At 46.3% G+C, this 19,974-nt stretch overlaps 1 protein-coding gene across 1 annotated transcript; it reads right to left on the bottom strand.

Annotated features, from left to right (window-relative positions):
• Positions 1-12,315: 12,315 nt before the first annotated feature.
• On the bottom strand, positions 12,316-15,460 carry LOC125942264 (uncharacterized). Its single transcript, XM_049660433.1, has 2 exons — positions 14,614-15,460; positions 12,316-13,042 (listed from the first exon to the last, which is right to left on the bottom strand). Exons 1-2 carry the CDS (start codon positions 14,898-14,900, stop codon positions 12,670-12,672), a joined length of 660 nt encoding a protein of 219 aa, XP_049516390.1. The 5' UTR covers positions 14,901-15,460; the 3' UTR covers positions 12,316-12,669.
• Between the last annotated feature and the right edge of the window lie 4,514 nt (positions 15,461-19,974).

Genomic DNA, 19,974 nt, shown 5'->3' on the forward strand with positions numbered 1-19,974 from the left:
GTCAATCTACCATGATTAATGAAGTCAAAATGTTCAATGAACTTTTAAAGTATGAGGGCAAGACCCAGTGAAAGACATGCAGGAGAGGATAATGAATACACATTACTAGTCTATGTACCAGGGCACACCACGTTTAGCCATGTGACAGCCTCATAATTTGTATAACAATTTTCATTATTCTTTATATTTATAAAATTAATAAATAGTGGTCTCACAACAACACTTAAGTTTAATTTGCATCCTCACAACTAAACAATTTCAGGTGGCAATATGGGCGGGCCATTAAGCTACGCATTGAACCAAAACTAATGACATCTAGTGATGCCTTGAAGCAGTGATATAATAACCCAAGGAATATGTTTTTCTAAAAGACATGCATTGCTGTGAAAGGCAGTTTATTGAAAACTTGTTGCACGATTTTGCTTGTTGTGGTTCCTGGCAAACCTAACAATGCAAGAAATAGGTGTGCAACGTATCACGACAAAATGTTTATTTTCAAGAAAGGTATGCTTTTTTGCCTATGGGAGAATTGCAAAAAAAAGAAATAGGTTTTGAGGAAATCATCAAAAACAAATCAAATAACTGCATCACACACAAAAGACATTCAGGAGCGCTAAAATCAGCCATATCGGTAACGTGGCTTGCCCTGACTCTTGTTCTTGCCGGCTTTTGCTTGTGTGCCACGCCATAATGTTTTATCTAGCTTGTTTTGCAGGCTCAGTACTGTGATACTGGGTCCACCACACAGCGACGTCTGTGTGTTATTTACCAGAAAACAATTGTTTTCCTCCACGCTATGACTACCAGTATGAAAGAGACAGACAGCATTGTTAACACAGCTAAACAAGACAATCGTCTTCTTATTTGACATCCCCAAAGCAGTGCTATGAGCAAAGTAGGACTACCGCTACAATATGTATTTGTCATTACTTATATTTTCTACTCATAGTAGAGCTCGCTGCCATTGTTATACTTGCTAGTATAACAGTAGCAGCAGTAGTATTGGTAGTACTTATATATTTCATGCACTCATACAGTAACTGATGTTGGGTCCATTTACAGCCATGTTTACATTTATCATTAGAATTTCATAGCTTCATTAGAACTGATAACCACCTCATTGGTGCCGTTTGTCACCATGCACCCCTTGTGCCACAAAAACACAGCATAATGCACCTGCTGCTACTCCTCTTGACCAGTGCTCTGTGACCTGTTTTTGTCATTGTGCCAATATTTTTTACATGGGAAACATTTGACAAATTCTGTCATAGCCGCTCATAACAAACGGTAGACAGCATCAAATTTTATTCCATATACCAAGCATATTATTGTAATTCACGTTGACTACTCTCGTTTCTTAGTATGATATCCGACATCATGTTTTAAGGTATAATCATTAAAAAAAAGACCGTGCTGGGTGCTAAAGGGAATCGTAAGAAAAGTGGCAGTAACGATTACTCCATATTGCCATTAGACAAGAAAATGCCATAACAAGGAAATATAAGGAGCACACTTAAAAACTAGCCAACCATATTTGCCTGATGCATACATAATCAGAAGAAAAACATCACTCGCATGGAGCCTGCTATTATGTAATGAACATATTCATTTTGTAATGTCTATAAATGTTAATGGTTTTCTTTGCTTTGTTGTGAGGAAATTCTTTGCTTTGTTGTGAGGAAAGCCTAAGATTAAAAAAAAAGAAATGCTCCCCATGCACATAATTTGCCAGTCGCACTTAAAAAAAGCACAAGGAAATACAGACAAGGGAAAGTGTTTGTACAAGATCAGGAAGTGCTACTTTGCCCAGGTGCCTGCTCCACATACAGCAGAACTGTAATCAAAATGCCAGAAGAAATGAAAGAATAAGTGCCTTTGTGGTGGTGAAGATGTAGTTTGGCAGCACCTAGGCAAGTGGCATTTCAGTATATCCATTGTTGAAAAAAATATAAAGAACACATTTTGCAATTATGACACATACATTTGGTGGCTCAATAAACTCCCATAATTCCCAACCATTCTTTTCCCGACTGGTTTTCAGTGTCAGATATAAAGCAGCAAGGTACTAACTTGCCTGTTGGTTGCAGGTACATCTGCACGAGAAACCTGAACCAGGACCCCCTGGAAATGTACTTTAGTTGCATAAGGCAGCTAGGTGGCTGGAATAACAACCCTTCAGCGGCGCAATTCCGGCACGCCTACAGGCAGACCATAGTACATGCAGCTAGTTCTTGGTTCGAAGAATGCCAACGTAACTGCACAGACTGAGGGGATATGCCTTTCAAGAAGCCAGGGGCAGGCCCAGCAGCGATTTGGGTGACATCTATGAAGAGCAGTCAGCTACACTGATAGATGCTCTGCTCGAGCACGACTACTTCGCTCTGAGCGAATATGCCACTGAAGTCGTGCCGCTACATCGGTGGCTCTGTGGTTAGGGCAACCAGCAAGCATCTTCACTGTGCGGAATGCGCAGCAATGCTCACCAATGACACTGTGACTAGCTTGCTAACCTACATAAAGGACAATGGTGGTCTTATAGAACCATCACGCTTTGTGCATGCAGCAATGTGTGCAGCAGAGACAGTGCTACGCCAAGGCAACACGAAAGGAGACAACGTCCACAAGATAACTCTTAGGGCCTTCCAACAATTTGTGAAGCAATATGAAGTCATGCTTCACAATTGTACACACTACTCCGAAGACCCGCAGCATGTGATAAGCCTCACAAAAGTGCTGCAGAAAAAGTATGTCACTCTCCGAATGAAAGAAATTGGTAGACGCCGCACTGAGCAGGAGCGCGGTGCATACATCAGGCACGTGCTCACAAAGCGTGTGCTATTTGCTCACCAGTGATTGACCTAGCAAGTCACCTTGAGTAGAAAGATTCTTTATTGCACACAAAAAATACAATCTTTTTGTGACAAGACAGCTACAGCAAAGACAGCAAGAGCTGCAGTTTTCCTGTTGTTCTGATACTGAACTTTTGTGACGAGACAGCTCGTGCAAAGACAGCAAGTGTTGTTGCTGTTGTGTCGGTACGATACCCGGCTTCTGTGATAACACAGCTTCTGCGAAGACTGCAACAGATGACTCTCTTGTGTAGTTACAGGGTCTGAAAGTGTTGTGACGAGACAGCTTGTGCAAAGACAGCAAGAGTTGTTGCTGTTGTGTAGGTACGATACCCGGCTTCTGTGATGACGCAGCTTCGGCGAAGACTGCAACAGATGACTCTTGTGTAGTTACAGGGTCTGCAAGTGTTGCGACGAGACAGCTCGTGCAAAGACAGTAAGAGCTGTTGCTGTTGTGTAGGTACGATACCCGGCTTCTGTGATGACACAGCTTCTGCGAAGACAGCAAGATTTGTTGCTTTTGTGTAGTTACATGATCTATGACTTTTGTGATGGGGAATATCTTGCAGAGATTGCAACGGCCTTCACATTTAGGCAGTTATCATACCAGGCTTCTGTGATGAGGCAACTCCTGCAAAGACTGCAGAAGAGTTGTCACTTTTCTGTAGTTGCATGACACTAACGTCATGCAGTTGACCCAGTGGCTGCAGCATGCGGCGATTACAAAAATTATGGGGGGAGGGGCAAGAGACGTTGAGCCCCACCACTCTCGCCTCCTCGTGGTTCCCCCTGGGAAACGCTGGGGCTTTGGCAATGCCTTAACCCCAGTAGGCTAAAGAGAGTGGAGGAGGATAGGATAGGAATAAACTTTATTTGTCCAGCGGTTAAGGCTGTTGGTGCCCGGGGCTAGGCTGCCAGGGGTCCATCGCCGGAGAAAAATCTTTCGAGATCCTCGGCAATGGCCCTGGCCCGCTGGACGGCCCACTCCTATTCCTCGGGTGCCTCGCTGAGGAGGGCGGCTTGCCATCTCTCAGCGAGGCGCCCCGCTTCAGAAGGTCCTGCTGTTATCTTCCCCCTTCCTCTTGTTTCTTCTTCTTCAGGGCGTTGACATTCCCAAAGTATATGGGCCATATCAGCCCGTTCGTGCTCGCACCACGGGCAGCCGGGCGATGGGTGCAGCGCGGGCCACAGGCGGTGCAGGTGATAGGGGTTGGTGAAAGTGCCCGTCTGCAACCGCCTCAGGTCGACTGCCTGGGACCTGTCCAGCCGCCCGTGGGGTTGTGGATATGTCATACGTTCTTGCCTATAGTGTGCAAGAACCTCTCGGTACGAGGCCGGAAACTCCTCGATATCACAGTTGGCGTCCCCGTGGCCCCCAGCTCCGACCGCCGCGATTTGGGTGGAGAGCAATAGTTAAATAGATACTAGAGCCTTTATGTTGTTGGGATGCCACATGGAGCAGGCAAGTACAATTTCCATGTATAGAAAATTTTATAATGCGAGAAAAATGGTTTGTGCAATTTACGCACTGTTCTAGATGAAAAAAAAGCGAAGTATGAGGTTATATGGATGAGGAGCTTCTTTAAGCATTCTTGCATGGCAAACCATTTTGAATAAGTTACCACATGAATGTCATGCAGTCCCATTTACGGACACTCAACCGAGGCAGTCTAGCTGCTTGAGCCCCACAGCAAATTTAATAAAAGCAAGAGTAATTATACGTTACTGATTTTGGTAATACCTACTTCCATCCTCTTTACTTCACCACTTTGAGGGTAACAATAATGTGTTATTTTGAAGTACCGATGATGCAAGCTGCGCTAGGCCACTCGCAACGACAAATGCAATTCTTACGAGATAACGCGACGGCTTATTGGCACAAGGCGGAACAGTACAGTATTAAACAACACAGTAAACAAGATCACCGAATGACAGAATCGAATCATTCAGCAATTCCCTTTTGTTTAGCAGTAGTGATGCAACACGAAATCGTGCGTAGTATCTCTGAGTCACAAAGCTAGATCAGGCCCAACAAAAGTCTCTGCAAGTTGGCAATACTTTTCGGATACCCTTTACTACACTAGTATGGTTAAATCAAAACGGTGGATTTTCCTTTCTCATGTTCGAACATTTGCCGCTGGACCATCCGCCCTATTAACAGAGCTAGTTGCTCGAATGATTCACCTTTCTTGTTCGGGATGCCCATCAAGCACGTTGAAAAGGCCAGCGCCTCAAACTATAAGAGCCTACGCACACTACATAAAAAGCGCATTGTGCAAACTACGATACCGGTTTTAGGCTATGCAGAACACAATGACTTCGTGATGTCTTGGGCTCGCTACGCTCGAGTTCTGTGGGTCACTGAGTGCTTCGTTTTAGAAACAAATTAATCACAAAAAGAACCGCTTCAGCTGTTTATGTGAGCTGTCCCTGCAGCCGAGGCAAGGTGCCCACAATGTTACAGCAGTGATGCAATGCCCCGCGCATGGACTGCCAACGAAGAATGCGCTTTCTACCACGCAAAAAACGTCCCTTTTCGACGGTCGTAACATCTCCATTTCTACCCTTAACTCGCGCACAATCGCTTGCAGAGTACATTACCGTGACATTAGCATAGTCGTAGCAACGTAATTATACACACCCTAAAACCGCTACGCCACAACGTCACCGCTCGCAGAGGCTGAGACAGGCAGCCAGCGACAAAAGAACGGAATGAAAGTGATAAAATCTTGAGGGCATGAAGAACGATAAACGAAAACGAAACTCACCTCCAAAATCCAATCCGTAGAACCATTCGCAAGCCACCAATTTCCAATCCGAATCCACAATATACCGGCATTCCCATGCATACCACGGCACAGCAGCGCCACATTTCCCTCTAGGTTTTATAGTGAGAAACTCTATGGTCTATACCACGGTGTAAGAAGAAGAGGTGATCCGACGACACGGCTACCGCTGCTGTGCAACGCGTCTCACTAAAGGCCCAACCGCATGCACGCGATTTTCGAGCGACAGCGACAAGCGACGGCGACGAGCGACAAGATTCGTTGTCGCAGAGGGTCCTCTGTCGCTGTCGCTCGTCGCGTCGCCGGTTTCTGGCCAGCCAGAAAAGATCGCGGGTCGACCGGAAATGCGCACAGCGACTTCCGGCGGTTCTTTAGAAAATGGCAGCATCCACGCCGCTCGCTTCGTACTAGAGTGACTTCGTACTGACATTGCTTTCTGCGATTGATCTCCGCCTTCACGTCAAGAACTAAAGGGTAAGATCAGCCTTCCCATAGTGAAATCTCACGCTGAGGTTGATATTTGTTCGTTTTTTATTGATATCGCTTGTTTGTTTTGGTACTTAGGCTTGCCATCGAACCCAACCCAACTTCGTCGTGAGCTTGCTGCAACGCATACTGTGCCATGACAAACATGGAAAAGCACGCATTCAGCGAGCGTCTCATTGACGAAATTGAGAAAGAAAGAGTGCTGTGGGACATGGCCAGCCAGCTCTACAAGGCCAACCATTTGAAAGAAGTGGCGTGGCGTCGCGTCGCAACTTCAATGGGATGCAGCGGTAAGCTCAAATTAACACAGATAAAAGCATGCTTACTATGTTGTGTGTGTGTGTAACCTGTTTTAATTCGCGCTAAAGCATATTCAGGTGACTGTCGGTAAGTGCGACACTGTTTTCGTACGATTGACATCAAGTGAATCGATATTCATAGTAGGTGGTGTTTTGAAATGGCGTGCATCGGTTCCCTCTTGCTTTTATTAACCAACCCATGATTGCCCAAAGAATAACCACTTACCCCTCTTGATACGTGCGTATTTCATGCTGTGAATAACAAACGCGCCATCATTTCTGCAGTGGGTGAAGTGAAGGCCCGATGGAAGAATCTAAGAGATTCTTTCCGTCGGGTCTTTAAAGCGCGCAATCCCATACCGAAGAGTGGTGCTGGGGCCGAAGACGGCGAGATCGACGATTCGGCCAAGACTTGGCTGTTCTACGACCGCCTGCTGTTTCTCAAGGACACCATTGTCGGCCGGCCGTGAGTACCGCTTTCACGGCATTGAGCATCAATGCTGCAATGTATGGCATGCAATTTAAGAGTCTGTATGCATCCATATTCACATTTGTCATAATCGATATCGAGTAAAAGAAAACTTCTAGTTCCCGTTTCATTTCGGCCTCGGTGGTATGTATGTTATGTGCTTACCAGCCGCGCGAATGTGTTGCTCCCGTGCTGTATCGCAAAAGCAAACATGTTACATCATGTGTGCATGGGAAGTACGAGTTTGAAAAAAAAAATCCCGCCTGTTCTTGACATTTCTTGTCCCACTCTTAATTTTTTTTTTGCAATGAAACCGTTAATTTGGCCACATATTCTGTCATTTGCTTTCCATTTGGCATGAAACGCAAATACTTTTGCTGTAAGCTGAATATGTAACATTTGTGTGCAACTGCATACTGTATGAAAATTGTGCCCTGACAGAGCGAGCAGAATCACACAAATTCTTTATGTGGGCACATGTACAGGTGCAAAATAATGTCTTCGAGGCACATGCAATTTGTGTGCATTCAGTAGCAGCACCACAACTTTGTCCAAGCATCCATTATAGTCGATTTCATTGCCAAAGAAGTCGGCGGCCATTGATAGCAGTCACAATGTTGAATATAACTGTACCGAGAGTACAGTGGCACTCTTGGCACAAATTAATATGTATGCGGGTGTTTGCAGTTGCTCAGTGACAGAAGAAAGTAACAGTTATAAGGCATAATGTAATATAAAAAACTGGTGGAACATGCTGCTTTCACTATGTGCACTAGACCTTGCATAATAGTTTGCTAATCGTTTACACCTTTAGCATGAATCGTGGATGAATGCATCAAATTTTGCTTTTATGGGCAAAAAAAATGCAACATAAGACATTAGCTGCACAACAAAAGCAAGAAAAGAAGGCAAGTTTGTTTGTGCATCGAAGAGTGCTCTAGAAGTGCGCCTTCCTGTTCTGTGTTTGTCATCTGCATTATACCTCACAGCTGTAACTTGTTGCTTCCCTTTTATTTGCCTGGGCAGTAACTGTCCAGAGGCTGCAACTGCAGACTGATCAGACTGATTGTCAGGCTTGAGTTTACTAATTCTGTCCGTTCCAAGCGCAGAACTCTTTTAGACATGTTTTCACTTCATCTGGTAACCACATCTGTTTATTAGTATTCTTAGAATCTTGTGTGCTTTAGTGTAGGCTCCCATTTCTTTTTAGATATTAATGTGCAGGTAATTTTACCTCCATGCGGCAAAACTCCAGCAATCTTACTGTTGGTATATTTTCTGCTAAGTGCTCTCATCTCGCTGCTTCTTTTCTCTGCAGAACCTCTGGAAACCTTGAACAGTTGCCTACCGAAGAGAGTTCCAGCACCGACCAAGAGGCCACTCCTGGAGTTACGGCGGAAAGCGTCTTTGCAGAGATGATGACAGAAACAAGCTCATCGTCAGAGCTTGAGGCAGATGAACTGAACAAAGAGGCTAGCACGAGCTCGAGAGTAGGCGCAAATGGAAAACGTAGCATGCCTAGGAAAATTAGTCAGCCCGAGGGCAGTGCCCGAAAGCGCAGGAAACCATACGAAAATGAAATTGATTCACTAGCATCAATAGTCACAAAAAAACCTGATGAGGCCGAATGTTTTGGGCAAATTATAGCGTGTAAGTTGAGGCGATGCCCAGGACGTCTGCGTGAAGCCATGGAGCTAGACCTTCTAACAACAGCATCCAAATATCTTCACGAAAGGATTTCAGATGATTAAGCTGACACGCGATGACTGCAGAATCTTTAAAGGCCAACTGGAAGACAATAAAAATTTACTTTGACTAAACATATTATAAATTAGTAGTATATACTACTGCAGAGTGTGTAACTGCTCAGTTTTTTATAGCAGCCTTTAAACAGCAGTTAAGCAGATGCACCTGGCGGTGTCGCCATGGTGCAAGTCCCAGCACACCGCATCTGAAATAGAACTTGTTTAAGCATTTCCTCGCGTTGAGGCACTTGGCGCGCTCTAATGCAATTTGCTATATGAACACTCCGTGCAATCTTTCGCTGTCGTCAGTAATTAATACAGATTTTTTTTATTTTAATGCATTTAATGCAAGATAGTACAGTAAACAAAATTCAGTCCGTACTCAGTACGTACTCCCGAAGAAGCGGCGATTCGAGAAGCGAGTCTTGCCGCTGAATGAGAGTGGCAGCGACGAGCAGATCCAGAATACACGGCCAGGGAAAGGGAGAACAAGAGACAGTGGCGACAAGATACCAAGTCATAATTGCTACAGCCAAGAAAACGCCCTCAAATCGGCCAGCTTCGCTGTGTCTTATGCTTTGCACGGCAGAGTGCAAGCTTTCGCCTTTTTTTTCAGTTTCAGTGTCAAAAACTGATATTTTAGCTTGCTTTTCATGATGCTTTCGCTCGTATTTCAAACATCAAATATTGCAGGGGTCTCCTTACGTAACTGGAATTTTACTAGGAATATTGCGCGGCCCAAAAGTTTCCTTCCAGTTGGCCTTTAATATATTGTCGCGATACACAAAGCTCAGGAGCTTTATTATAGAAGCACCGCGCCGTACTCTGGAGAAGAAACTAGAGAGGCGCCAACATCAAGAATCTCTTCTTTTCTTGATGCCTTCCAAAATCTCAAGCAGCCCGGTCGTCGTCTTTGTCGGCGCCAGGGCGCACTTGTGCACGAATACTGACGCGGCATTACCCTCCGTCCAGAGCGAGCATCGTCCTGATGCTGATCAAATCGTGGCAGAAAGACTCGTAGTTGATAGCTTGGCGGTGTCCACTTCACTCGGAATGATATGGCTTCATGCGCACTACGTGCACTACCTCAGACACCTGTTGACGGCGTTTCGAGCAGCATGAACCGTCACCAACCACCTCGTAGGTCATGTCGCTGATACGGCGTAGAACCTTGTATGGTCCGAAGTACCGGCGTAGAAGTTTCTCTGAGAGCCCTCGGCGTCGGACGAGAGACCAAATCCACACTCTTTCCCCGGGCGTATAAGCGGCAAATTGGTGGCGGAGATTGTAGCGTCGTGCGTCGTGTTCTTGCTGACTAGTTATCCTGACGCAGGCGAGCTGTTGTGCTTCCTCGGCGCGTTCAGTGAAATCTGCGGCATCTGCATCTGAACCATTGCAGTCATGAGGCAGCATAGCGTCAAGCATTGTAGTGACTTCTCGACCATGAACCAGAGCGAACGGCATCATTTTCGTTGTTTCTTGGCGTGCTGTATTGTATGCGAATGTGACGTGTGGTAAGATTGTGTCCCAGTACTGTGCTCCACATCGACATACATGCAAAGCATGTCTGCGATAGTCTTGTTGAGGCGCTCGGTAAGCCCATTTGTTTGTGGATAATAGGCCGTCGTCTTCCTATGGGCTGTGCCACTCAGCGTGAGCACAATGCGCAGAAGCTCAGCTGTGAATGCGGCTCCTTTGTCGGTTATGATGATCGCTGGAGCACCGTGTCTGAGGACAATGTTCTCGATAAAGAATCGTGCTGCTTCAGCTGCCATGCCACTCGGAATTGCCTTGGTTTCCGCATATCGGGATAGTCCGTCGCGACTATGACCCATCTGTTGCCGCTGTCAGATAGTGGAAAGGGGCCCAGGAGGTCTATGCCAATTTGAGCAAACGGCATTTCCGGTACCGTAACGGGGTGCAATAGCCCAGCGGGTTTAGTCGGTGATGCTTTGCGTCGCTGACACCCAAGGCAAGTCCTCACGTAGTGCTTCACCTCTTCTGCGAGCCTAGGCCAGTAGTAGCTTTGTTTGATTCGTGCTAGTGTTCGCGTGTAACCAAGGTGGCCCGAGGTGGCTTCGTCGTCGCAGGCTTGCAAAATTTCATGGCGGAGAACTTCGGGAACTACTAGCAGATGGCTCTTCCCTGTTGGCGAGAAGTTCTTCCTATAGAGAACGCCATCGCGCAAACAGAATGAAGGTAGACTCCGTGAAAATAATCTCGACACCTTCGTAGCTCGCCCTTCCAAGAACTCGATCAAGGTGTTGAGCTCTCGGTCGGCTTACTGTTGCCGAAAGATGGCGGCCGCATCAACAATCCCTAAAAAGCCTACTCTAGCAGCCGCTTTAGATGTTCTTGGAAAGTGGCAGAAAAACAACACATCGTCGAGGTACACCAAGCATGTCTTCCACTTCATACCGGATAAGACATTATCCATGAGCCTTTGAAATGTGGCTGGGGCCGAGCATAAGCCGAAAGGCAGAACCTTGAAGTCATAAAGCCCATCAGGCGTCACGAATGCAGTCTTCTCTCGAGCACTCTCATCTACCTCTATTTGCCAGTATCCACTTTTTAAGGTCCTTATTATACGTGAAACACTGAACAGAGTCCGCGTCATCGGCCTCCGTGTCAATGTCGTCAGGTTCGTGTGGTAGCATTGCATTGAGCATCGTCCTTACTTCGCGTCCGTGGACAAGGCTTAATGGAGTCATCCGTGCAGTTTCTTGTTTAGCCGTGTTGTAAGCAAAAGTGATAAGGGAAGAATCGTCCCAATCTTTGTGCTCTATATTCACGTACATGGAAAGCATGTCGAGTGTTTTGCTCAGTCCGTTATTGTTTATGGATGGTGGGCTGTTGTCTTTCAATGAGTTGTGCCACTGAGCATCAGGACATTATCTAAAAGCATGGCTGTGAATGTGGTGCCTTGGTCTGTTACGAGAATGGTTGGTGCGCCATGTCTCAGCACCAACATTCTCTATGCAATTGTACATATTTCTTGATCATAATAATAAATTTAAGTACTTTACTGCACTGGTTGTCTTTCCATGAATGCGAACTACTTCAATGAAGCAGTTTCCTCATGTTTATATTAACCACACTTTTGCACAAATGAGTGCAATTGATATCAATCTTTATTTCATCTCCACAGAAGAAAAAGGATAGTCACGTAAAGTTGCTTAGGAACAGATTGACAAAGCAGTTTCCCTATGTACAGTTCAATGAACTATGTGGTAAGAGCAAAACATAGTCAAAGATGTCCACAGCATCTACTGCTTACACATATGGCATACATAACAGAGAGGAAAAAACACAACAGGAGAACAAACACAAAGCATGTGTACAAATGTGAAAGAAACAGTGGCAGTCTCATTCTCGGATTGCAATACAAAAGGAAAAGTGCAGCAGCTGCTGCATTTCGATAGGCTTCAAATGCAAAAACGCCTGTAAACAGTGCACTGGGTGCACTTTAAAGAACGTCAGGTGTTTAAAATTATTCTACAGTTCCTAGCTACGACGTGCCTGACAATGACATAGTGGTTTCAGCATGTTAAACCCCAGAATTAAAAAAAAAGGAAGAGCGCAGTCACAACGTCTTCTTGTGCTGTCATAACAAATAATTCCCTTGTTTTTATACACCGATTACAACCACCCAATTCATGGCCAATCCCCCCTGTGGGTGTGCGCCACAACCACTCAACAACAAGAGAGAACAGAGTCTATACTACCCAAGGTCCAGTTGTATATAAACTGTGTGACAAGCATGTCGGGCAGGAAAAAGGCAGCATATCAAGTTCACTTCATTTCCTAGGTACAAACAACTATACATGATCTGATTAGGTAGATAAAATGTACAGCAATAGGCCAATAAAAGAATCAAAAAGAAAGACGGAGGGGATGCATAAAGGAAACTTGTGCACGAACTTGCACAAATGCCAGGGCTACTAGAAACTGCATAAAAATAAAGCACATGGTTAGCGTTTCATGATTTAGACCAGTAAAATGAAATGAAGAAATAGGCACTCAGTGGCAAAAATATCACTCAATTCCTGGCTGGTTCCACTGCCACGGTACCTGTCCTTCATTGAAAAAGAAATCAATAAAGACAGAGCGCACAACAGCTGCGCTTTGCGAGCTCTTTCGCGCCCTTGTGCCTTGTATCGGAAGCATCCCAGTCGCTGCGTTGTTTTGCCTCCAGACTCCTTCACGAAGATTCCCAAAGGTGTCCTCAGAGTCAGCATACCCAGGAGGGCAGTAGTGATCGCCTCCGTTGCATTCAAGGCACAAGAAATTGTGCAGCACGCATGTGGCCTTAATTACACTGTCAACGTTTTTTGGACTCAGATCTATCGTCTTTTGATAGATGCGCCACCTTGAGGCAAGAATGCCAAAAGCATTTTCCACGCACCTTCTGAAAAAGAAAGGGCGTTTATTAAAGAGACAATTGGATGTTCAGCATGTGTAGGGCTTCAATAATAGGCATGCGTAACAGAAATGTCTAAGAGTATTGAAATCGCTGATGTAAATAGGACTTGTAGCTTCTTTACAGACTACGGCTGGTCATTTCCACTCATATAAACCATTAATGAAATGTTTTTTGATACCATAACAGCATATGGTAGACGTGTATTTCTAGTGCCATATAATTCGGCTAACAGCACCACTGTGCTTCTAGAAAGCCAAGTTCCTTCTTGCACTGTATAATAGAAGGTTTACTGGTGTACAGATAACTTGCTAAGATGTTAAAGATTTCTGTCCTTTTAAGTTTAGCTTCACTGCATTTCTTGCAGCTTTAGAATAATTCAAAGCATACTGCAGCAGAATAGATTAGCGAGAGAGAAGGAAGGATAGGCAGAATTGTCCCCAAACGCACGTCCGGTTTGCTACCTTGTACTGGGAGCAAACACCTTGGAGCACGAACTTGGCATCAAAAAAAAAAAAAAAAACTGAATCTGTACATTCACCACAGTACTCGTACTAGTGTGTGTGCCTAGATTTTGTACTAACACAATTTTTACAAAAATATAAAAATTCATTGGCCAGGTTGCTGCTTGAGACATATATTGAAAATAAAAGTACTTTTTGTGCAAGAATGGCTTAGCTTCTCAGAATTGTTGCTATGATTCAGGATTTTAGTTTGACTCTCTTGCTTTTGCACATGGTGCTACAAAAGACATGAAGCTACAAAAGACATCCAGTAAGGGCCCTTAAAAAGTTGGCAACAGAAAAAGAATGTGTTCTGCTCGGAGGATCATACCAGGGGCAAACATTTCTCCATGGTGGTCGTCATCTGAGCTAACTAGAAAGCGTGCCAATCACAGTGACAGGGACAATTAACATCTCAAATCACATGGATACTACTTGTGACAAATATGGCAAATAAGTTCTGTTAAGTTAGCAAAGTTAAGTAAAGCTTATGAAAGGAAAAAATCGTCGTCATTTTGAGAAATGAAGTCGACAAGAGTAGCGATGGGGACTTGTTGGCGGTTCATGAGGAACACTTTTGTGTTGTCATTTTTACTTGTGCCTTCTTGTGTCCATGTTACATTTAGCGCTGCCTCAAAAGTGTTCCTTTTTCTGTTCCACACAGTACCCCTTTTATTTGGTGCTTCTTTTCTTTTGCACTCATTAATTAGGTCAAGTATGCACCAACTAGGAGCTAAGTAAGTCCTTTTAAAAGGGCTTGCTGAGGGTCTAGTTGGTGTTTACATATTTAGTGAGCGCAAGAAACAGACAGCAACAAAGTCTCCAGTACAGTCCTGTGTCTATCGTTTTTCATGCTGCGTCTGCTTGCACTCACTAAATGTGCCGTTTCATGAGGTTTCCTCCACCTTGCAGAATTACAACTTTACCACAAATATGTGTTCTGTTGGCTTGTAGGTAATCTAGCAATTTCATAACCATCAGAAATTCACAGGTAAAACAATAACTGAATACACACGTCCAATGCTACTTGCCCATGATGTGCAAAGCAGTACCTACCTTGCACGGCTAAGACGATAGTTGAACACTATGTCCTTTGGCTCGGTCCGGCTGCCTGGCAAAGGTCTCATGAAATCAGGCCGCAGCTGAAAGGCCTCATCCCCAATGAAGACATGAGGGGAACTTTTGGAAGATGCTGGCAGTTGAGCAGCCCTTGGAAAGCCCAGTTCGCCCTTTTCCAGCCGCTTTCCAATGGGGGAGTCCTTGAATATGCCTCCATCACTCAGTCTCCCAGGGGCGCCAACATCTATGAGCCTAAAGAGGTACTGGCTGTCCACAACGGCCATCAGGACAACCGAGTAAGTTCTCTGCAAATAAAATCAAAAGCAAGATAGAAATTGCTTTACGCAACATGCTGAAAAGGAAAATTGCAAGCTGTAAAAATGAGGTTGTGTACAGCAACCTGCAAGCTCTTGAACTGGCAAAAAATAATGCGCTTCAGTGTGCAGTACACTTATTACCTTATAGTTGAAGTACAAGCTTCCCGACTTATTCGGGCACTTGATCTGTACATGTTTTCCATCCACTGCCCCAAGGCAGTTGGGAAATTGCCAGCGTTGCCAGAAACCTTCAGCAATATCTCGCCACTGGGCTTCACTTGGAGGCTGCAAGAGCAGAGGCACAACATTAACAGGATTATGTGACAAGTGTTGGAAGCCAAAAGATGAGAAGGAAAGGACAATGGTGAGGACATGGTCAGATTACTAGCTTCTTTTTTGCTGGAACAACCACGGGAACTTTCAATATTGTTACAACTCATTAAGTCGTATATTTCTTTTGTGTACACTGCAGCATGAGGCAAAGGGCACAGAAACCATGTGAGTGATAAGCCGCTCAACAATGTTAATGAGTGAACTAACCTACGAATGTTACAAAGCATGTATGCTTCATATTACAGTGGCTACTGGCATCTCAACTTTTGCCAATAACTTTTAACAAACTTAACTGCCTAATAACTGCAGTGAAGCCCATAGATGGGGCGTTTCGATGTTCACTGGTCATAATCTTGAAAAAGGCTTGCTTATTTTTTCACTTCAGTATTTTCAGTGTCAGCACCACATATGTGTGGAAATGGTTCATCTCATTTACAAGACTGTTGTCCTGCCGAGAGTTAGCCTGAAGAGAGATAAGATGAAGGTTGTTTGAGCATGGGTTGCGGCAAGTTATGCAGGCTATGGCAACCTAACCGGCACGTACACAGCATTTTGCATGCTATTATGTGGTCTGAAATGGTGTTGCAGGTTGTATACTGTGTCAATGTGATGGTAGTTAACAGCAGCACCTTCAGCCTTAAGGAACAACTTGAAAGAAGAACAGTGTAAGCAATAGGTCAAAACAGTGCTATTTCTTGTCTGTTCTTGTTCGTCCCTTGGCACAATTCTATCACGAGGGAAACGTGCACTGCATCAGAACGTAAATATATATATATATATATATATATATATATATATATATATATATATATAGCCGTGCAGCTTGAATGCTAGAGAACGCTGCAAATATGTACTTGATTTGTGCAACACGATTTACGTACCTGCATGTACAGTGGAGACAGCACTTCCCACAAGACACGGCTCGTTGAATGAATGGCTTCTCTGGCCGTCTCTATCCCCACGCGAAACGCCATGGCAACATCAGGAATGGACATACCCGAGGCCAGGTACCTGAAAAAACGGATTGACAAGGTGCAACATCCGCATGTAAACAGCCGCTAAGGCCCCTTTCTGGATTCCAGAAAAAGGACGCCAGTGCCGCTAATGCATTGGGACAAGCGTGATTCTATCGCCGCACGAACATTTAAAAGCTTAACTTACTGCAGTAGGGTGCTAATCCTTTCAGAATGAGGCAGGGAAGCAGGTGAACAAGGACACTTACCTCAGACACATAGCGAGACGTTCTCCGGAGGATATCGGCTTTCTGCACAACCATTGTTTTGTTAGGTGATCATCTACTAAGCTGTGCAGCTTCTCAAAAGTTTCAGGCGTCATTCTGTAGTACTTGTAGAACAGTGTTGGGTCTCCGGTTTTCATTAGTCGCATCTGTAACATAGAAGACGGCTCGATCACGCTGTACTGAGGTGTACATTGCCTATCAACTTACCGCCGTGAAGTACTCGCTTTCTTCGGCGCGATTCCGCCAAACAGGCCGCACCCAATGCGCGCGGGCGCTCAGCTGCCTCTGCTTCAAGATCAATAACAGCCGCAGAGCGGCGGCTTTCCTCACACGTTCTTCCATGATAGCAATGCACCAAACCACCGGTACTCACAGACGACACAACAATGACAGCATCGCGAAAATCCCGCCGTTCCGCGCTCTTCGGCCGCCCCCTCGAGGTAAAAGCCGAAGTTACTGTCTTGACCAAACGCAAAACGATGAAAAAAGAAACTCGTGAAATGCTATATGCATGTTATATTATCCAATCTGGAACAATATTAAGGAAGCCATACGGTGTTCTATGCAATTTTTATTTGTTTTTTGCAAGTTTTTACAGGCATACGATAATTTTCAATCGGGCAACAATGAAAGTTTGTCGCTACTGCTTTTCGCGATGTCGCGTACATGCGGTTGCTCCACGCCGCGACGCGACAGCGCGACAGGGTGTGCCTGTCGCGTCGCTTGTCGCTGTCGCTTGAATATCGCGTGCATGCGGTTGGGCCTTAAGTCTTTACAAGCAGCATGTCGTACGTTGAGGGACACAACTGGCCGACCGTGGTGTGGAGGTGTCGCACATGCTTCCTCATTAGTTCGCCTCGCACGAATTGAAATTTATCGTTCGACTCAAACAAAGCAAGCTTTGTTCACGTGAACTTAGCATCTGAAATACCACCCGAAATTTGTAGCCGCAATTGAACATCGTACCACGTGGGCGATGCGTGTGCCGAATTCCTCTCCCTTGCACTACTTAGGTTGGTCGAGTGCGTTGAGTGTACGCAGCGTGAGCGGAGTCACCCATAGTTTGCTGTCACCTGCACATCGTCTGCGCTGCTGCCCGGCCTACGAACGAGCTACCCCAGGCGATGCAGATGCCTGTGGCCAGTTCGGCGCAGCGATTTCGGCGGCCGCCTGTGTCCGGCTCGTTACCCTCGCGGCTGGAAAAGAGCCGGCAGTCACCAACGGCTACAGCAGCTCTCGCCAGCAGGGCGTCGCTCGCGCCGACGTCTGCATCGCCGTTTCCGGAGTCCTGTGCTGGAGTCGTGCCATCGAATCTGCAGAGCTGATGCTGTGACCAACGGACGCCAGCAGTAAACCCCAGAGACAATGTCGGCTCGCATGTTATGGAAAGCGTGTGGACATTTCCTCGGCGACGCCACTGTCGCATGTACTAGCTTGTGTTCGCGACGCGTGCGTTGATAGACCTTGTGACATGTTTCGCCGGAGTATGTGTAGTGATTTAAGGTTGGGGGGATGTGGGGATGCGCGACTCTCACGCGTCTCCTGTGGTCCGGATTCACCGCGCGGCTGCGCGGCGGAGGCGGTCGTAGTGGTTGCGGGCGTTGCGAGAGATGGCGCGAGTGTCGCGATGCTAACGCCATCGAACGGCGGGTGACTTGGGAGAAAAAGGTCGAAGGCGCTGTCTCTTTGGCTTGGGATCGGCGGCCAACACGCACGAACGCTTTGCGCGTGCGCCGGCCCACTTTGCGCGACTGTCGCGCGAGGCTAAGAGCAGGACACCGCTAAGAGCAGGACACCGGTATGGACAAAACACGGATCGTTCGAGCGCACCACCGTTTACGTGACTGTACACGTGAACGAATAGGCGATGGTGTCATGGCATGGGCGAACGTATTCGCTCACTATCGGGTCGCAGTGAGTCGGACTTCCTTGATTTGTCGCGCGCCCGTGTGAATGTTCTATTGGTTGTAATTCGGCTAGCATGTATTAGTGTATGAAAGGTGCAATAAATGCCCTTTTGATTGTCTGCACTACTGCATTGTCGTTCCTTTGTCCCAAGAGCACATGTGTGAGACCCCGCAACTTTACCCAACTTTTCACCCCTTTCCACAAAAATCTCCACTCCAGCGCCCGCCGCCGTGCAGGCGCCGCCGCTATAGCCGGCCCGGCGCCAGCTCCCAAAGTCTCGTTCTGCCGTTATCGGGAAGCGGGCGTTTGCCGGCGTCGGTAGTTTCGTTGGCCGGCCTGGGACAGCGCCGCTGCTTCCCTCTGCGCCGTAGCCGCAGCGTGCAAGGTCAACACGTGACTAGAAAGTAGAGAAAGCATAAAGGAGAAAGAAGGGTGCACTGCTGTTTTCTACGGTGGCTACGGTAGCGTGGCTGCGACGTCGGCACGTACACGCATGTTCCGGCGCAACGCAGAATCGGCGACCTTGCCATTGAGAGAGGGTGAAATTTCCGCTGCGTTTTTTTTGTCCGCGCGCGACATTGAGGGGTCTCCCTAAGCTTTTACTCTATGGCGGTGCCAGAGCAATGCCAGTCGGAGGGGCCGCGCGTGATTTGGTTCGAATTAACGAGATTCGACTGTAAATTGAATGAAGACATTCTAGCCGCATTCCTCGACTGTCGCATACGCGTGGCAGCTCGGTGCACATGTTTTGCATATGTGCGGGCCTTGAAAATTGTGCTTTGGTTATAGTGCGGTACCGCTTATAGTGCGGATATTCGCGACTCCGGCGACTTACGTTATAAGCGGTCTACAATGTATCTGGTTTCATGTCCCGTTGGTATGGTAACTGGTGCTTTGCGAGTGAGCGATGCGTGAAAGTAGGTCACCGTGGTGGGGGGAGAGCGTAGGGGAGAGGGCATTGCCTTAACGAACGGAGCAGATACAGCAAACGTGACGCGCGTGCAGAGGCTGTTGCTTGGGTTATGCGCATGTTCCTTGTCCACGCAAGCTCTTGTCCACATTCTAACTGAACTTGCGTTGTCCACCGATAGGTATCTGCTGCTGTCACCAGGCTGATGGACGCGCGCCATTGCTACTTTATCTGGTTGATTGCATCTCGCAAGCAAGCCGAAAAGTGTCCCCACCTAAGAATATATATCTTACAGCGCAAGTACAAACATAATCACTTTTTTTTTCTATGGGCAGTACTGAGGTTGAGCTTGTGTCTAAATGTCTAATTCCTAAGAATGCATCACTGCCACATTGCACAATTCCTGCTTGAAAGGCATCTACAACTACAGACTCACCCGACAGTGGCATAGTGGGACACCAGCGTCTTGGGTGTGAAGCCGTAGTAGCCACCCTCCAAGAACAGAGAATGCGCGGTCCACATCGCAAGGAATGATTCAGCTCAGAACAGACGTTTGCATTTTGAGGCACCAGAAAGCACCTGTAAGTACATCAATTTGGGAGGGCGTATGCTAATGGCTTTGAGGCTGCATCGGGGCATTCCAGGCAAAA

Source organism: Dermacentor silvarum, chromosome 1, assembly GCF_013339745.2.
Source record: "Dermacentor silvarum isolate Dsil-2018 chromosome 1, BIME_Dsil_1.4, whole genome shotgun sequence".
NCBI classification, from domain to species: domain Eukaryota; kingdom Metazoa; phylum Arthropoda; class Arachnida; order Ixodida; family Ixodidae; genus Dermacentor; species Dermacentor silvarum.